This window comes from Vigna unguiculata, chromosome 4, assembly GCF_037176805.1.
Source record: "Vigna unguiculata cultivar grain cowpea cultivar isolate G323 ecotype 2 chromosome 4, ASM3717680v1, whole genome shotgun sequence".
NCBI classification, from domain to species: domain Eukaryota; kingdom Viridiplantae; phylum Streptophyta; class Magnoliopsida; order Fabales; family Fabaceae; genus Vigna; species Vigna unguiculata.
In genome coordinates this window covers 48,942,897-48,961,747 of record NC_140795.1, presented here as the reverse complement: position 1 = coordinate 48,961,747, position 18,851 = coordinate 48,942,897, and the positions used below count along the sequence as shown (strand labels likewise).

Below are 18,851 nucleotides of genomic sequence, written 5' to 3'. Positions count from 1 at the left end.
AAAATAAATAAACACTTATTCTAAGTCGTATATTCTTTCCTTATTCTTTTTATTCTCTTCTTTTCTTTCATTTTTATTCTTTTAGAAAAATAAACGCTTCTTTTAATTATCATCTACATTTGTCCTTTTACATTTTTATCATACACTAGAACGTCATTTTTCTTCATGTTTTTGAAAAAAACGTCTATTTAAATTAAAATTACTTTCCAAAAATATAATAATTAAAAAAATAGAGACAAGGATAAGGCTAAAAACGACATGTGAGTAGTTATATATCTCACACACATATTGGTGGTATGTATTATTTTTTTAAGTAATTTTTTTAAGGAAAAAACTAATACAAAAGAGTGTGTATATAAATTTAATACAAAAAAAAACTATTTTTTATTGAAAAAGACAAGTCCATCTAATTACCAAATCAAGATTTATCAAGTGTAAGAAATTCAAATAGTAAATATATAATTTGTAAACTTTGTTTTTCTTTCTTTCACCCTTTTTATTTATAGAGTTGAAAATAAAAAATTGTTGATAGAAATACCTTTCTAAAGAGGAAAGAGCCAACCCTAATTAACAATCCCTTGGAAATTTCAACCTTTGGGATAACTTCCCTTTCATGCCCTTTGAACAATTCAAAAGTTCTTCCCATTTAGATGAGTTGAAAAGATGAGAGAAAATGTTTGATCATAAATAAATTAGAATGATACAATGAAATATTGCAAATTTTTTTTGTCCTTTCACAATTCCTTTAGTTTTAAAGGTAACTTATTTCCTTGTAAGTTTTTTCTTTTCTATTCCAAAAGATTTGTTATTTTTTCTTGGAATTGTGTAACTATTTATTTATGAAAAAAAAGAGATAATGAACACTTTCACATACATTAAGATAGATATTTATATTTATTTATTGTAAGAATATAAAGAGAAACTTAACACAAAACTACCCCTTCAAGTTTAAGAGCATGTAACTAGCAACATAAATAAATATTGATTAACTTGCCTCTTCCTACTAAACTAATTTAGAATATATATATATATATATATATATATATATATATATATTTGAAAAATGTCATAAATTTATATTGACTGAATTATATTTTGAATTCTTGATATTTAGGATAAACTTACTTTTTGATGTCCCAATTTAAAATATAAAAAAAGTCAATCTCCAAATGAAAAGAAAATACTTTATCATTTCAATTCATTGTTTAGGATTAACATGTATATTAGTTTTTAATTGAATATTTAAAGAAACGTTTTTTTATTAACTAGAGGGCTTAATACTTCTTAAAAGAAGTTGGGGAATCAAAGTCAAATTCACTTCAGTTTTTAATTGATTGAAAATATAAATAAGTTATTAATATTTAATGAAGTAAACCAATTTCAAAAGTTTCTCAAGTTAATAGCTTTGAACTTACATTTTTTTTTTCAAATTGAGTTTTTATTACCGTTATACAATCTTAGAGACACACTTCTAAATCTTTTACCCCAAAAAACAAATTTTTAAATGTTTATTATTTTTCATTTCATGTTTATCTAGGAATAATTTTGTAACGTTTAGTGATTGATTTGCATTCAAATATTTGGTGGTTTTATATACATATTAATTGAAAGCAGTAATTTTTATTTATTTTTTAATAACTAGATAGTTATAGTTACTTAAACCAAGTTGGTTTGTTTTTAAGATAAAGTAATTTATTTTTTTCAGTTGTATTATTAAGAATCTCTCTCATCGAAGATTAATTAATTATAAGTTCAGTTGATAGATATTTTATAGGGTTAAATATGTTTTTGGTCCCTCAAGTTTCAGTGAATTTTGGAATTAGTCCCTCATCAAAACTTTATACCAATTTAGTCATTCATCTCTCAAAATGCGTTAATTTAGTCCTTTTAACCAAATTTTGTTAAGTTTATCTGACGTTTCAAGCACATTTTATGATAGTATTTAAGTTAACATTGAAGCAAAAATGTGTCAAACAATGTAAATAATTTAAATACTATTATGAAATACGCTTGAAACATCAGATAAACTTAACAAAATTTGGTTAAAAGGACTAAATTCACGCATTTTGAAAGATGAAGGACTAAATTGGTCAAAAGTTTTGATGAGGGACTAATTTCAAATTTGACTGAAACTTGAGGGACCAAAAACATATTTAACCCTATTTTATATTAACATCATAGTTTAAAACATTTAAGTTGGTAACTACAGTTTCAACTTTAAAGTATTAGTCATTCTTCTAAACAGTCACCATTTTAAGAAAAAAAAAGGCTGAGTTATTTTTCTTATCATTGATTTATTTTATTCAATTTAATTCCATTATAAATAAAATATTTAATCACTATTTTAATTTCAAAAATGCATTAAAGTGACTCTTTTAATGTTGAATTAAATATTTCAATTTTTTAAAATGTATAATGTGTCTTTTATACATAAGTAAGTGTCTATTAATTTTTTTCTCTTCCCACTTCAACCAACTCTCATAATATATCCTCAGGCCACCTACAACATCATCTGCGTATCTCATAATAATAAGAACTATCGCAAAAGAGTAAACACAACAATTAACCATAAAAGAAAAAGTGGTGCCTAACAATATAGCCATTGGAGCTCACTACTTGGCTTTTTAAAGTGGCACCCGTCTATACACTCCCAATGCCTAGCACCATATCAAAGATCAACGATGAATGACACTTTAGCTTACACATTTGGCTAAAATGGTCACTTTTACCTCTTTTCTGACTAACTAGTATTAATTCAACGTGGAAATACATGATTCTAAGTCAGTAGCTTAAACTCAAGTGCTCATTCTCAATCATTCACAATTTAAAACAAAACTTAAATACACACATGCAATTCAATCATAAAGTTTCACATATTCAAACCAATAATCAGTTTTACTTAATTCCTCAAGCATTCACATAAAGTATAATCATATAATATATCAACAAGTATAAAGAACAACCAACAACACTAGTTTTCCTTATCTTGGTTAAACAAATCCATATCTCACAGTTACTCCTCATAATATTATTTCTCACATAATGATCTAACTATAAAATTAAAACTCAAATTAGAAATGTAAACATATCATCTATGATAAAATTTAAGTCATTTGTTGAATCATAACACATATGCAACTCAAAAAGTAAAACAACCTAAAAAATGGTAAAGAGTGAACTTACTCTATTATTTACTTGATTCAGATAGAAGTGTAGAGTTTTTCACTATGATCGATTTGATGGTTTAAGAAAAAAGTTAGAAATATGGAGAGAAGTGAAATGAAAAATTTAAAAAGAAATATACAAAGATGACAATGTATATAAAATGAAACTCGATTAATAAAAAAATTATTTATTACTTTAACATTTTATTATTAAAATATTTGAGTGTTACCTTTAAAAAGTATAAATATTTTAGACAACTTTTTAGGTTCTCATCTATAACAAAGATGACAATGTTTTTAATCCCTAAACTATAACACGATTTTGGTTTTAATCCTTATTTTAAAGTCTTCAATGGCTAATACAAATGACGTGTCACATTAGCATTCCGTTATGGACACATGAAATTATTTATTCCTTGTATGACATTAATTTCACACATGTGATAAATATGAGAGTTGCAATGCTTATATGTCCACTAATAATCAATTTGAGTGGTGAACAAAAAAAAGACAATGAAAATTAATTCACTTGATAAAGAAAAAGAAGATGAAGTGAAAATTTAATTAATTTCACACATAATTTACCACGTAACGAAATGCTAACGTGATACACTGTTTGTCACATAAAAAAGATTGTCTTCGTTGGCCATCGATGACCGAATCCCTACATTTTTTAAGTAAATCAAAAAAACAAAATCAAACTTTAATTTTATTAATATAATAATCAAACTCCATTTTTAAAGATCACTAGTTATTTTCTAGATCTTTATATTAATAAATATATTTTTTGAATTCAACTAATTTCTTATAAAAAAACATATAAAAATGTTTATTTTTAATTTATTTTATAAATATATTTTTAAAATGTAATAATATTTTTTATTTTAATAATTATGTTAGAAAGTGGATACATATGCATATAGATATGTATGTGTTTTTACGGTTATTAATAGTAAGGTCAAAATAAATAAATAAATAAGTCTAAGAATGTAATTAAACCTTAAACTATATAAATAATTGGGTTAAATATGTTTTTGGTCCCTTAACTTTCAGTAAATTTTGGAATTAGTCCATTTTGAAACTTTGGACCAAGTTAGTCCTTCATCTTTCGGAATACGTGGATTTAGTCCTTTTAATCAAATTTTGTTAGGTTTATTTGATGTTTCGTACGCATTTTAAGATTGTATTTGAGTTGTTTATACTGTTTGACACATTTTTACTTTAATTTTAAGTCAAATACTATTGTGAAACACGTTTGAAATGTCAAATAAACTTAATAAAATTTAATTAAAAGGACTAAATCCACGTATTTCAAAAGATGAAGACTAAATTGGTTCAAAGTTTTAAAATAGACTAATTCCAAAATTCACTGAAAGTTAAGGGACTAAAAACATATTTAACCCTAAATAATTTATAAACATTTCGTTAGTCAAATATATAAATTGATACATTTTTAATATAAAGGAAGAAGATTTTTCAATACTTGAGGTTGAAGAATTCGTAAGCATAATAAAGATGAAATTGATATTTTCTTAATGTTTGTGAAGAAGTATACATATTTATGTGGTAAAACAAACTACTCATATATTTAATATTTAATATTTTTTGGCAAACTACACATGTAACATGTGAATGAAGTTATGGTGGTGCAGAAAGAAATTTTCCATCATTCATAGTAGCAATCATGTGGATTTATTTTCCAGAAACGGCCCATAATGAAACCCAAACCAAGAATAGACAAAAAATAAAAATACAAAAATACGAAATCTGCATCGTCGTGTGTATGTGCCTTTGAAATTGAATAGCGTCAAAACAAATCACCAATTCTTAGCTTCGGTACATTTCTTCTCTCACTATTACTTTTAGGGTTCTCAATGATGCAATTGTTTTCTATTGTGATCACTGTGAATTGAATTAGGTTTGTTGCTTTTTCAAATTTGTTTTTGTTTTAAGGATTCTGCGACATTCTGTGATCTATGAAGATGGATTTGATGTCTGGTTATAAGGTATGATTTGATCTTGAGTGGTCTTTTGAATTTACAAATTTTTTAGTTCGAGATAACGACAGCGTGCAAGCCGAGCTCATGGTGATTTATCTCTGTTTAGACATTAATGAATTTGGTAATTATTGTGCAGGGGGTTGTTGGGCTTCTTGTTGGCAACGAGAATTCTTCAAACGAAGATAGGTATTTTTCTTTTTTTCTGTAAATGTTCTAAAAACTGTTTTGCTGTGTTATGCACAGCTCTGCTTGTCTGTTTCCTGCGGCGTTCTTGAGCAAATGTAATTGGGGATTTTCTGCAAGCATCATGTTCTGTTGGTTGATCGGTTCTTGTGCTTACTAGTAACTGACTTCTGCTGAGTAAGGGGTCCTGAAGAATATTCATCTTTTTCATAAAAAAATATTTTTTTATGACATTCTTGATGTAGTTGTTTAACTGATTATTATTATGGGTTATAGACGTTTTTTCAGATAGATATCATTGATTCTTGCTCGTGGTTGCTGGATAATCTACATTATTGTTTGTTGAAATTGAAGTTCTTTGCTAGTTGACTTATATCTGCTGCCTTCCTTTTTGTTTTCTTTAGGTTAAATATATCATTTCTGACTATTTAAAATATCAAACTTTGTTTCTTTAATTCATTTTATAGTTTTCAATTATGATAGTGCGGAATATCATTTTAGCCTGATTTTGATCTTACTATTATACTTAGTGTCATACATTTTCTTTGTCTTATTTGAATAGATATGTTGAGCGCTTGCTTGACCGGATAAGCAATGGTAAATTACCAGACGACAGAAGAAATGCTATTGCTGAGCTTCAGGGTGTTGTCTTAGAAAATGAAGCTTTTCAGTTAGCATTTGGGGCAATGGGTACGTCCTATCTCTCAACCAGTTTTAGGTTTTTCACCCTCTCCTCTGTTTTAATAGGTTTGATATATTTGCAGGCTTTCCTATAATGCTAAGTGTCTTAAAGGAAGAACGTGATGATGTTGAGATGGTGACACAACTTCTTCCCTATCATGTCTACTTTCTATTGTTTTTCCTGTTTCTTTTTGGCACTAAAGGATGCAGATCATGAAGTTCACTTTTGTAAGGAAGACAATATGGAAAAAGAAAAAAAAACTATAAAAGTTAAAGTGTGATGTTATTTCAACAGTTCGATTATTAAACTCTCAAGTCTTTACTTATGTCAAATGTTAAATTCATCTGTCATATGTAAAGGAACTTCCTAGCTCATACTTTTTTGTGTTAAGCGTAGAACTTCTTCACTCAGATGAATTGTGAAAATTTCTATGAATCAATGTTCTGAAATTTATTCTAGTCAACCACACCCATGGGTTCTATGATGTTCTATTGAGCTTTAGCATTTATTGCTTTTTTCTAGGATTTTTTCATATTTGAAGATATATATATATATATATATATATATATATATATGTATATGTATTTATGTATGTACTTACTCTGTTGTGGTATCATGTACTGGCTGTGCTAATCTCATTAATGATGGATACATTTAGTTAGATTGTGAAGGTTCTTGATTCTGGTTATTGAATCAAAAACTGTTACTCTTGCTACCGTCTCTTGTTTCTCAGTCCTTCAATTGTTGAGGGATTTTTTCCCTTTAGATTAGTAACATTTGCTTTAATATATCAAGTCCCAAAAATGTGTTAATTGGAAAGTGTATTCCAACAGGTTCGTGGTGCCCTGGAAACTCTTGTAAGTGCATTGACGCCTATTAATCATGCAAAAGGATCAAGTAATGAAGTTCAGCCAGCTTTGATGAACACTGATTTGCTTTCTAGAGAAGCAGACTGTATCTCTCTTCTCTTAAGTTTGTTGGTAAGGATTTCTTTTCTAGAATCAAGGGATGTGTTCTCAGTTATATCACTGAAAGTTTCCTTGATATCTGGACGTATGTATATAAATTGAAATGTTCTCTTAGTTTTTTTTTTTTGCTTTTGGGTGTACTTTGATAGGAAGAAGATGATTTCTATGTACGGTATTACACTCTGCAAATTTTGACTGCCCTTCTCACCAATTCTCCACAGAGGTATTGGCTTTATAGCTTCCATTTTGGTTTAATTTCAAAGAATTGATAAATCATCTAGCTCAATGCACCCTTGCTGGCTTCATCTCCAGGTTACAGGAAGCAATATTGACCATCCCTCGCGGTATAACTCGACTAATGGACATGCTTATGGATCGTGAGGTACAAGACTTTAAAGTTCTAATAATTTTAGTAACCTTTTCAGACTTAATTGTTGTTTTTGGTCATATGTCTGCACTAAATATGTTTGTTTAACATATTCACTGATAATTAATTGATGGTGCAATCTGTTTGCTTAAATTCTCAAAATGTACTGTAGGAAATCATCTGATAGTTTTGTTTGCTACTCTTTTATTTTAAGAGAAAGCCCTTTAAATACTAATTCTGTTCAAGAATATTGATGCCTGGGACTATTGTTTATACTGGGAAGTGATCAAGGTTTACCTTCTAGGTAATAAGGAACGAGGCATTGTTGCTTCTCACTCATCTGACCCGCGAAGCTGAGGTAACTCTTTTTTCTCTAATAGTACTTTTATGCCCATTTCAGTTTCTTTTTTTTTTCCTTTTAAAACTTGTTTCTTATTGAATAGTTGATGTGTGTCATCTAAATAAATTTAATGATTATAGGAGATTCAAAAGATTGTCGTCTTTGAAGGTGCATTTGAGAAGATTTTCAGTATCATAAGAGAGGAGGGAAATTCAGATGGTGGGGTTGTAGTACAGGTGATAAATGATTACTTTGACTGTACTTTATTTAACTTGCTGTATGACCTACACGATGTATGATATTAATGCATGATTATTGAACATGCACTTATATTTTTTTTTTCTTTTGGTAAAATCCTTTTTTACATAAATATAAAAAGTGAGCATACTTGCTCCTGCTTCTAAATAGAGTCAATAGTTCTTAGAAGGTGGACTATAATCCTAACTAAATCTCATAAAACTAGCTTGTAAGGTGAGATTTTGTCTCACTTACATACTTTAATTTGACCATTTCCTTAGTTAATGTGAGATTCTAACACACTATCTTAATTCAAGGAATGAACATCTCGAGCATGTAATTAGATATTTGTAGGTGATCACTTAGCGATTCGATAATAGGTGAACACGATAGGCCAAACAAACCTTGATACCATCTTAGATAGTAGACTTTAACTTCAACTCAATCTTACGAAATTAGTTTGTAAAGTGAAGTTTGCATACACTTACAAACTATGGTTTTGCTATATACCTAGTCAATGTGGGAGTTTCAACAATAGTGTTTGAAGGCCACTTGCCAAAAATAATTTTTATAGACTGTTTTTGGTTTCCATCACTTGATTACATTTTCAGATTCTTTTTTGAGTAACCACATTTTCAGATTTAGATATGGTAAAATAAATCACATAAACAAAAAAGGCAAAACCAAAATGTAGTCAAAATTGTATTATTTGTCATCTTGTGTTGTTTGTACAAGGCACTGAAATTCCCTTGCAATTTTGACCAAACTTTTTTATCTAAATATAATTCTTATTCATGTATGTATTTTGAACATGGTTCAGCTTTATATTGCTTTTGGTCTAGATATTTATTCTTAAATTTCTGTGCAGGATTGTCTTGAATTGTTGAACAATTTGCTACGTAGCAATGCATCTAATCAGGTTTGTTCTTGTACTGTGTTTATCCAGTGCTAAAGCTGGTTCTAATTTCAACTCTGTATGGTTCAGGTGCTACTAAGAGAGACTGTAGGACTTGACTCATTGGTATTGATTTTGAAACTGAGAGGAAGTAGTTTCACTTTTAATCAACAAAAGGTTAGATTCTTTCAATTTTTCACTTTAGTTCATGCTGTTGGTGAACCCTTATAGCTAACTCTTTCTTATAAATACCATGCCAGTAGACAATCAATCTACTAAGTGCATTAGAAACCATTAAATTGTTACTAAAGGGAGGTTCTGAGTCTGATCCTGGGAAAGATATGAATAAACAGGCAAATAAAACTACTCTGGTTCAGGTTTGTCGTGAACTTAGTCTTTTGTGATGCTTGCATAAAATAGCAATCTGGTGATCTTACTCTGCAGTTTTTATGGATTTGTTGTAGAAAAAAGTATTGGAACATTTGTTAATATTAGGTGTTGAAAGCCAATGGGTACCTGTTGCCATTCGCTGTGCGGTAAGATAACTTGCCTTTCTCACGTACAATGCTTTGATGTATTTATTTCTAACATAAAAAAGTTGTGGTAAATAATACACAAACACAAACTGAAATTTCTCTTCATGCTTTCATTATCTTTCGTTCCTTACATTACTTGTGACATCTAGACGTGGTTGTATATCAATTAGATGATATAAGTAATGAGAAAGTGATATTATGCTTGTATTTGGCAATAGTTGTTGTTCAATAGACATTTGTAAAATTTAGTAAAAAGCTAGTCTTGTTGTCAAGGAATCAGTTGAACTTGGAGCAGTGTTACTTGCTAATCGGTCCATGCATGATGCATCCACCTCACTTTTTGATTCACATATAGTTAAAAGTACATTTCCTTTTTTGTTTTAGTAATTGTTCCATTTCCATTTTAGTTGTGGCATTGCTATTTTTTTTGTTCTTAAAATTCTTAGTTTGTGAGAATTGTTTCTGTTTGAAAAAGGATGCTTGGTTTTATACTGCTATCTTTATCAGGCAATGCAATGCATTGGTGATTTGATTGTTGGAGATTCAAAGAATCGCGATCTTCTTGCTGGCAAAGTTCTTGGAGAGGAGCCCCAAGTTGAACCTGCTCTGAACTCTATACTTAGAATCCTTTTGAGAACTTCTAACATGCAAGAGTTCATAGCTGCTGATTATATTTTAAAAAGCTTTTGTGAGGTTGGTTGTGCATATTTCTTTGTTGATTTATGGCGTATAAATTTTCTCATCACCACATCCCAGTTAATAAATTTTGACTGAGGTGTGTTTATGCATTTCATTACATACTTATTTTTTCTGCTCCTCCCTTGATTAACCTTATCTAAAACAGAAAAATGCGGATGGTCAATCAATGCTGGCATCTACATTAATTCCACAGCCATATTCAACGAACCATGCATTTCTTGAGGAGGATGTCAGTATGTCTTTTGGCAGGTTTGTTTTGTTGGTGGTGCATTAGTGACTCCCTTGCCTTTTGATAATGTGCTGTCTTCAATCAGCTTAAAGATTGTTGACTGTTCCTTTTCAGCATGCTATTACAGGGTCTTACTTTGGGTGAAAATGGTGATCTTGAGGTATGTGATATGCGTGTGACTACCTATTTGACATGTGTGTCTATTTCAAATTATATTTTTCCTTGCGTGCTAATTCCATCGGGTGGAAATTCTAATAACCCATGGAATTTTTATTTGTACCATGGAAGGAAGTTTTTGTGACATTTTACCATGATAATTATCTGACATTGTATTAAAAATGTAGATTTCTTGCCGAGCTGCTAGTGTTTTATCTCATATATTGAAGGACCATCTCCAATGCAAGGAAAAGGTATGCCAATATTTCCCACTTGATGTATTTTGAACTATATTTTGCTGCTTGTTATAGCAGAGTTGAAGACTTCAGTCGGGATTAATCTTTATGCATAAATGACGAGTTATATAGCTGAAAAAATTATCTTAAAGAATCAAAGTGGTACACTCACTTATTTTTTGGCTATCAAATTTAAGTTTCCCAAAACCCCCCCAATAGTTTGCTTTTACTATCTATTGAAAAGAGAGGAGAAAATTATCTAAACCACAGATCCTTCTCTTGCCTCCACCTCTTTAAGAAGTTATTATACCCTTTAACAAGATTAGATGACTAAAGAGTAAAAGGAATTGTACAAATAAACTAAACCGTATGTGTTCAAAGTTGATAATCTATTTGACATGCAATAGCTTATTCAAAATTGAGAAATTAACATGTTTTATTCTTTAGCATATTGCTAATAGGGAGATTGTGTGTGGAATGCATACATTCAACTTGTAAATGCTTTTTATGCATGTACGATCAGAAGTTTGTGGCATGGACTACTCGAAACGTTTGTTTGTGCTAGTTTTTGGTTTTTCTAGATTTGTGTATGTATGAACTGAGATTTAAAAAATAATGTTTTGCGAAATCTTACAAGAGTAGTTGTTGCAGGTTTTACAAATAGATATTGAGGCAGCACCAATGCAATCTTTAGGAGCTCAAGAGCCACTAATGCATCGAATGGTGAAATATTTGGCTATTGCTTCATCTATGAAATCTCAAGTTGGAAAGTTTAGTACATCAGAAAATTCTTATGTTCAGGCCATTATCTTGAAATTACTGATTACCTGGCTAGCAGATTGCCCCAGTGCAGTGCAATGCTTCCTAGATGCACGCCCCCACCTTACTTATCTTCTTGAGCTGGTATCAAATTTGTCTGAAACAGTGTGTATAAGGGGTTTTGCAGCTGTAGTCTTGGGTGAATGCGTGATATATAACAAATCCACTGAGAGTGGAAAAGATGCATTTGCCATTGTTGATGCAATAAGTCAGAAAATTGGGCTTAGTTCATACTTTTTAAAATTTGATGAGATGCAGAAAAGTTCAATTTTTGTCAGTGTGAAGTCATCCCTTACCTACCAATCATTTACTAGATCTTCAACATCTAGCATGGTAGATATTGAAGATGTAGATGACAATGATTTGTCAGAAAAGAAAAATCTGGACCATCCAATTCTCTCTTCAATCTTGGATTCCAACTTTGTGAACCTTGTTAAAAGTTTAGAGGCAGATATAAGAGAACAGATTGTGGAGGTTTTTAGTCGTCCAAAAATGAAGGTGGCCGTAGTGCCAGCAGAGTTAGAGCAAAGAAGCGGTGAAAGTGATGCCGAGTACATAAAGCGGCTGAAGTCTTTTGTTGAGAAACAGTGCTCTGAGATACAGGTGAGTCATGAATCTGTTTTTTCTAGGTACTCTACCTGACTTCAATTTGGAAGATGCAGGTTGAATGTACTAAAATATGCCTTCATATTCCATTTGCTAAAATGAGATTCTGGAATTAGTTTTAAATGGTATGCACATGATAATATTACCAAGAACATTCTTGTTATGTGTTTACTATACTATATACTGGAGCCAGCATACATCTTTGAATTTTTTCAGCTTGTCAAGTTTTATGATGGTTTTCACATTAGTCCATAACATTATGGACTAATAATAACTTGGTGTGTTAATAATGATTTCTTTGACATGTTCCTGCGTTGAATAAGAGTGAGATATCGTTGCATTAGGAAGTATGTAGGATGCAGGAGGCAATGCACTTGCCTCCTTATGTGTCTGATTGGTGATAGTTTTTATGTCATCATCTCAGGATCTTGTTCTTCGAAATGCTACTCTGGCTGAGGACCTGGCTAAGACAGGCAGTACTTTGCAGCCTGAGCAAAAGGGGAGTGGGGGCTCAGACAGAATCCAAATAGAGACACTCCGTAGAGATCTCCAAGAAGCATCTCAAAGATTGGAGAAGCTCAAGGAAGAAAGGGCCAAAGTTGAATCAGAGGCGATACATTATCGGAACTTAGCTAGAAAGACAGAAGCTGATCTAAGGAGTCTGTCCGATGCCTACAATAGTCTTGAGCAGGCTAACTTGCAATTGGAGAATGAGGTGAAAGCACTGAAGAGAGAAGGACACTCAACATTCCCAGATGTGGAAGCAATAAAATCTGAGGCCAGGGAAGAAGCTCAGAAGGAAAGCGAGGCTGAACTGAATGATCTGCTTGTATGCCTCGGGCAAGAACAAAGCAAGGTAGACAAACTTAGTGCAAGATTGCTGGAGTTGGGTGAGGATGTTGACAAACTACTTGAAGGCATTGGTGATGAAGCAGGGGCCGCTGGCGATGAAGATGATGAAGACGATGAATAATACATTTTTATCTCTTCCTCACTTCATACATTTTATGTTGAATTGTACAGTCTAACTCAAAAAATGAAGAACGGATCGGTGCTTATATTCCACCATAGTTGGATTTTAAATTATGATTCGTCGAGGACCTGTTTCTTGCTGGTTTATTTTGTTATATTCAGGGGTGATTAAATTGTCTCTTCATTTTCTTTACTCTCTTTTACAGTGTAAACGTATTCAATTTGTGAGAAATCATTTGGAGGACAATATTTGTATTCTTCTAATATATTTATGAGGACTCTGTTGTACAGTATGTATTTTCTTAGAAGGTACTATGTACGCCAAAATTATTTTCTAAATTATATAAACTTCTGTGGAATGTTTCCCAAGAAAGTTCCCAAGAAATAGGTCCAAGCACAAAAATAACTCAACTGGGATGCCAATTCTTTTATAGCAACTTCCAACCCTAAAATTAACTGTTTTTCTGTGAGATTGTAGTCCATAATTACTGAGATTGCAGTCCATTATATAAACTTCTGTGAAATGTTTCCCAAGAAAGTTCCTAAGAAATAGGTCCAAGCACAAAAATAACTCAACTGGGATGTCATAATTCTTTTATAGCAACATCCAAACCCTAAAATTAACTGTTTTTACGTGAGATTGTAGTCCATTATTACGCAGAGAGGTTATTGACAACATATCAGCAATTCCATCATATTTTATAATACGTTTGACTCCGAACTACTAGATCTTATCAGTGTGTACTACATGGAGAGATGAAGTAATACAATACAATATGTTCGTAATCACAGGGCATTAAAATTTTTAGATTCTCCCAACAAAAGTTGCATCTTCCTTTTTCATGAAGTTCAGTGATGGCCGAGAAAGTCAGGAAGGTTGATCGTGAACTCTGGGCATGGTAATAATGGCCTACATCGAAATACATCTAGGAGTAGATTGTCTTGACAAGGATTTTCAACAAAAAAGTTGTTTCCCTGTGTAGTCTTGTCATTGCTCAATAAAGACATGTCTGCAAGATAATCTACAAGATGAGTGCATCGACAAAGTCAATGAAAGCCATAAAGAACCTTCCGAGGATCCAATTGTCCACTGCAATAGCTTGATGAAACAGTAGAGAGTTCCTGATATCCCATCCACTCTTCTGAGGGCTTCAAGAAAACAGGACTTTCAATAGCTGCAGAACTCACACATATCATCATCTTGTAATCATCATCTCCCAAATCAGGGATTGCCTTGGCCTTCTTGGCCCAGGGATTCCACACCACTGCACTCTCATCATAATCACAACAGATCAGAAATGTAAAAGTGAATGCCAAATAGATTCATACAATGCCATGCAAAAATGTCTTAACTACCTGCATCTGGCATTCCTTTCTTCTGGAGTACAAAAGTTCTTTTCTTCTCATGGTCTATGATGGCAATTTTATTTGGACTGTGCAAGTACACTCTGTCAATCTACAAAGGTATCCAAACCACACTTGTTCTTAGAAACCTCTTGAACAAAACATGATTAGGTATCTCTTACAAATATTCCAAAAAAAATGAGAAAATTTATGAGCAGAAGATGAAGCTATTATACCTCACCATCAAATGTAAGTGCATCAGCCTGTTCTGTGAACCGTGATCTGTTCATCAGATTGTCAAAGTAATCAAGTGTCTCCAATCCCTCAATACGCACTTCACTGCAAATTCATTCAACCTCTCTTAGACTCATAGTTAAGCCAGATATGATGAATTGGAACAATCTATATCAGAACAAACAAACAAAGCAAGCATTTAATGTATATATGTAAGATGCACACCTAATATCTGATCCTGATAAATAGTTGCGTAGAGCAAAGGAGAAAGAAAAGGCTTTGTTATCTGTGTTTCTAACTCGTGGAATCAGAATTAGCTTGTCAGCACTGAGAGAGATGCGAAGCCGGAACTCAAAACTGCAGAAGCAGCCACACAAGTTAGACATTTTTTATGGTTCCATTCAGCAGAACTTCATCTTTTTTAAACACAGTTTGATTGAATCCATATATACATGTACCTGTGGGGTGTCTTTAAATCAACTTTTGTTGACTTCAATATTAGATCCACTGACGAGTGATTGTCTAAGGGAGGAGGAAGAGGTGAAGAATCCCTATCCAATGACCACATCCTGTTTCTTGCAAATCCATGTTGTTCAAGTGAACCAAGATCACCAAACTGAAACAGAAATAGCATTGAAAATGTTGGATTTCACAGCAACACAAGCCAAGGATGTTTTCACCACCAGTGTGATGAACTGAGACTAACCCTTGCAAAACAAGCTGATATCCCTCCTCTGATTGCTTTATGCTGTTTCCAGTTAGCCTGTTCAGTAGAAAATCACCATAAAAGACAGTAATGAGAATTAAGAAGAAACTTGATCCTCAAATAAGATTCAAGGTTGGCAATAATGAAATAGAGAAACATGAATTCAACTTTAAGCACTAATACTATATATTACCTTACTGCTCATAAACAGAAGTTCTTCCTTCCTGTGATTCTTCCAAGAAACAACTTGTCCTCCATACAGAAGCACCTGAAATAATATATTCATGAACTGTTACATGAAATTACCACTTCCATATAAATATTTTCAAAAAAACCATGGCTGATTTGTATCTAACTTCAAAAGTTGATAATAAGCCACACAGTTCATAACTATAAGCATAAAGTATCATGAAGGCAAAATTCCATTTTCCTGCAACAAAATAGAACCTTTAGATCATAGTTACAACAGAAACAAAAAAGATGAAACAAACCTCAGCTGATGAACCTTTTGGCTCAGTCAATATAATCCTTGGCAATCCATCTCTGTCATGAAATATATTCAACGGCATCTGTGTTGGCTTACTGCAACCAAAACCAGAAACACACTTCAGTTTCATCTCCATTCCACCCACCATACACAAGCAAAAAAGACATATTATTACACAAAGGATTGATCTTTGTGAACCCTTTTGCAACACAAAAAGACCCTTCAGAAAAATGGACGAGATTTTCAGTTTCCAAGGAGAAGAAAGCACAAGGAATAAGAAAGACACAAGCACCTATTGAGTCCAATGAAAAAAGGGTTAAGCTTTCTTTGTTGGCGGCTATCTTTCACTACAATATTATTAAAAGTGTGTGTCAGTTTAGAGTTCCAAGAGACAGAGGCAATAACTCTGCGTTTCTTTGTTAGATCTTTAATGTTATGAATATATATATATATAAGATTATGATGTTTATGAAAGCGTGAAGGAGAAAAGAGTGAAGCTGGTTAACGTTGAAGTTGGAGAATATCCAACAGAAATCAACCGTTAGCATCGGATTCTCTGTTGCTTTTGTCTTTTTCAAAGGTAACTATCTGAAATGTTGTGTTCTGGTTGGTCCACCTTGTACACGTGACCAATACCTGTGCCATGTTATTAAAGTATAAAAAAAGAAAATACTATACTATATCATAATATGAACTATGAACGGTGCTGCAAATCGCATAAAGTTGACCAAAATCAAATTGATGATCATATTGAAATTGAGTTTGGTGTTTCTGATATGTTTCTGTTCGGTGGGACTTTACTGTCTTCAATATTTCCATACACAAATGAATGAAATGAGATGATGACTCACATTATAGAAATTATTGGGAATGATAATCACAATTTTTCAGTCATTAATTTAAGTTAGTGGTTTTGGAATGTGTTGAGTTCATAACTAAATATGGTGACAATTGATACAAATAAATGTTTTGAGTAACTCTTTGAATTGTATGAATCTCATTGCTGTTTTTTTAAGAAATGTTTGAGTAATTCTTATGCTATAAATAAAAGTTCTTTTTTATATATAATTTACATGAATCTAAAATTCTAAGTTTTTTATTAAATAAATATAAAAGGTTAAATATTATTAAAGAAAAAATAAATAAAAAATTTATAAATTTATTGCGTTAAAATTTTAAATTAAAAATAATATCAATTTTTTTATGTAAATTCAACTTGTGTTTTATTATGTTTTAATAGTATTGTTTCTAACGGATGAATCTTTCCTCAAATATTAAACAATAGTTTATAAGAGAGAAAAAAAAACACACCAATATAAAAATATGTGCAAAAGTTATTATTCTTTTATAATTTTTTGAATAAAAGATTGAGTTCCATAGTAATATAATATGATCAAATGTTTCTTTTCTACGTGTGTTTGAATCGGTAAGAAATTGTATAAGGTTAATTATGTTTGTAGTATTTTAAATTTGACTAATTTTTTAGTTTTTGTAAAATATTTTTTTATAAGTTTCTGGATTTTGTAAATGTTTTTTTTCTTTTCTTGACGTTACAATTGTTTTTCTTGAAATAATGTCCTGAATTTTTATTTATTTTTTATTTTTTTACGGAATCATCTTTTCATTATTTTTGTTAAACAAATAATTGTTAACGTATGTATTATATAAGTCACATCAACAATAACACAAGGCCATTGTCATGACGAGAATTTATTTTTTCTTCTAAAATTTGAAATTAAAAGATGCAACTTTTAATTTAGAGATTGAAAGGAAAAAAGAAAGACACTAAAAATTAAAATTACACATATTATATTGTAAATAATTATATGAATGATAATATAAAAAATATAATCTGTCACTTATTTAAAGACAAATTATAGATATAACAAAACATTTTATAACTATAATACAAATTTATACAGTTGGCATTACAATAAAGAAATGTGACAAGGATAATTGATGTGATAATATATAAATAAAAATATCAGAAAAAAGGTATTATATGATTAAATAAGGTAATTCACTTTTATATACAAAGTCTTTATACATTTATATCACAATTACAATTATTTTAGAAATTTCATAATTATTTTAATATTTTACTATCATATACCATCAAATTTTACAAAAAGAAACGGTTAATATATATATATATATATTCTTTTATTTAATCATTAGGTTCAATTTTAAAAGTTGATATAACGTTTATTTAATATTTAATTTAAAACCCTTTATAAAATTTGTCATTAATTTAAAATCATTTTTTTTAAAATTTTTAAATTTTTAAAAATTTAACACACAGAAGTAATTATTATTTATAATTTAAATATATAATCATAGAAAATAAAATTATTTTATTTTTTGAAAATACAATTTTGTTTTTGATTAAAATCTACAAAATTATATAATTGTTTAAAAACGTATTATATTCCCATCAAAAATCGAAAGGTAATTAATTCACGTTTTTAAAAAGAAAAAAAATTGAAGATCAATTTTATCCGTAAGAAAATACAAAGATATTAAATACCTTTGACTCTATAAACTTAAAGTACATTATTTTCTCAATTTTGTTATCATGTGATGGCGATTGCTTCCTCTTTAGAACATTTTCCAATACAATAATTTAATTTAATTGTTTAATTCTCTTTTTACAGAATCTTTTATCACTGTGTAATATTTAAAAAATACCCATCTAGTTTAATTGCAGTATTAAAATCTTGAATTTTTAGTTTTATACAATTAAACATTTTATTTCAAAAAAGAAATTTAATATTGAAAATAGATATATTTTTATAAAGAGAAATATTTGGGTTTGTGATCACAGCTATGCTATGAATAGAAGTTGCTTTCTATCTACGCGGATTTGAGTGGACACAAGAAAATCCAGAAACAAACAAATCCGATGTGGGCCTAACCCATCTTAACACATCCCTATTTGCCGCACAGACCTAACCCTAAACCTAAACCTAATCTAACTCTAACCCTATCCTT

The 18,851-nt window shown here is 30.6% G+C and overlaps 2 protein-coding genes across 5 annotated transcripts; one reads left to right on the top strand and one right to left on the bottom strand.

Moving 5' to 3' along the window:
• Positions 1–4,920: 4,920 nt before the first annotated feature.
• GC6 (golgin Putative 6) lies at positions 4,921–13,382 on the top strand. Of its 3 annotated transcripts, none has more exons than XM_028069641.2 (20): positions 4,921–5,000; positions 5,118–5,170; positions 5,301–5,350; positions 5,910–6,037; positions 6,112–6,164; positions 6,863–7,009; positions 7,147–7,220; positions 7,310–7,379; positions 7,669–7,722; positions 7,845–7,940; positions 8,810–8,860; positions 8,927–9,013; positions 9,100–9,213; positions 9,301–9,372; positions 9,880–10,065; positions 10,217–10,320; positions 10,415–10,460; positions 10,645–10,710; positions 11,335–12,114; positions 12,542–13,382. In XM_028069641.2, the coding sequence occupies exons 2-20, from the start codon at positions 5,141–5,143 to the stop codon at positions 13,088–13,090; spliced, it is 2,757 nt and encodes a 918-aa protein (XP_027925442.2). In that variant the 5' UTR covers positions 4,921–5,000; positions 5,118–5,140; the 3' UTR covers positions 13,091–13,382. The 3 variants fall into 3 exon arrangements, with proteins under 3 accessions (XP_027925442.2, XP_027925444.2, XP_027925443.2); XM_028069643.2 differs by having other exon boundaries at positions 4,923–5,000; positions 11,344–12,114; XM_028069642.2 differs by lacking the exon at positions 4,921–5,000 and having other exon boundaries at positions 5,007–5,170.
• Positions 13,383–13,755: 373 nt separating this feature from the next.
• LOC114182710 (aldose 1-epimerase family protein) lies at positions 13,756–16,380 on the bottom strand. 2 transcript variants are annotated; one of them, XM_028069644.2, is made up of 9 exons: positions 16,153–16,380; positions 15,865–15,955; positions 15,567–15,641; positions 15,374–15,430; positions 15,126–15,283; positions 14,893–15,024; positions 14,670–14,772; positions 14,446–14,545; positions 13,756–14,354 (listed from the first exon to the last, which is right to left on the bottom strand). In XM_028069644.2, exons 2-9 carry the CDS (start codon positions 15,940–15,942, stop codon positions 14,137–14,139), a joined length of 921 nt encoding a protein of 306 aa, XP_027925445.2. In that variant the 5' UTR covers positions 15,943–15,955; positions 16,153–16,380; the 3' UTR covers positions 13,756–14,136. The 2 variants fall into 2 exon arrangements, with proteins under 2 accessions (XP_027925445.2, XP_027925446.2); XM_028069645.2 differs by having other exon boundaries at positions 16,036–16,325.
• Between the last annotated feature and the right edge of the window lie 2,471 nt (positions 16,381–18,851).

Coding starts and splice junctions, on each gene's coding strand:
- GC6 (XM_028069641.2), top strand. CDS start 5,141: ATGAAGATGGATTTGATGTCTGGTTATAAG. Junction 5,171..5,300: donor ATTTGATGTCTGGTTATAAG/GTATGATTTGAT, acceptor ATTATTGTGCAG/GGGGTTGTTGGGCTTCTTGT. Junction 10,711..11,334: donor ATCTCCAATGCAAGGAAAAG/GTATGCCAATAT, acceptor TTACAAGAGTAG/TTGTTGCAGGTTTTACAAAT.
- LOC114182710 (XM_028069644.2), bottom strand. CDS start 15,942: ATGCCGTTGAATATATTTCATGACAGAGATGGATTGCCAAGGATTATA. Junction 15,025..15,125: donor GATTTAAAGACACCCCACAG/GTACATGTATAT, acceptor CTGCTTCTGCAG/TTTTGAGTTCCGGCTTCGCA. Junction 14,773..14,892: donor TTATCAGGATCAGATATTAG/GTGTGCATCTTA, acceptor ATGAATTTGCAG/TGAAGTGCGTATTGAGGGAT.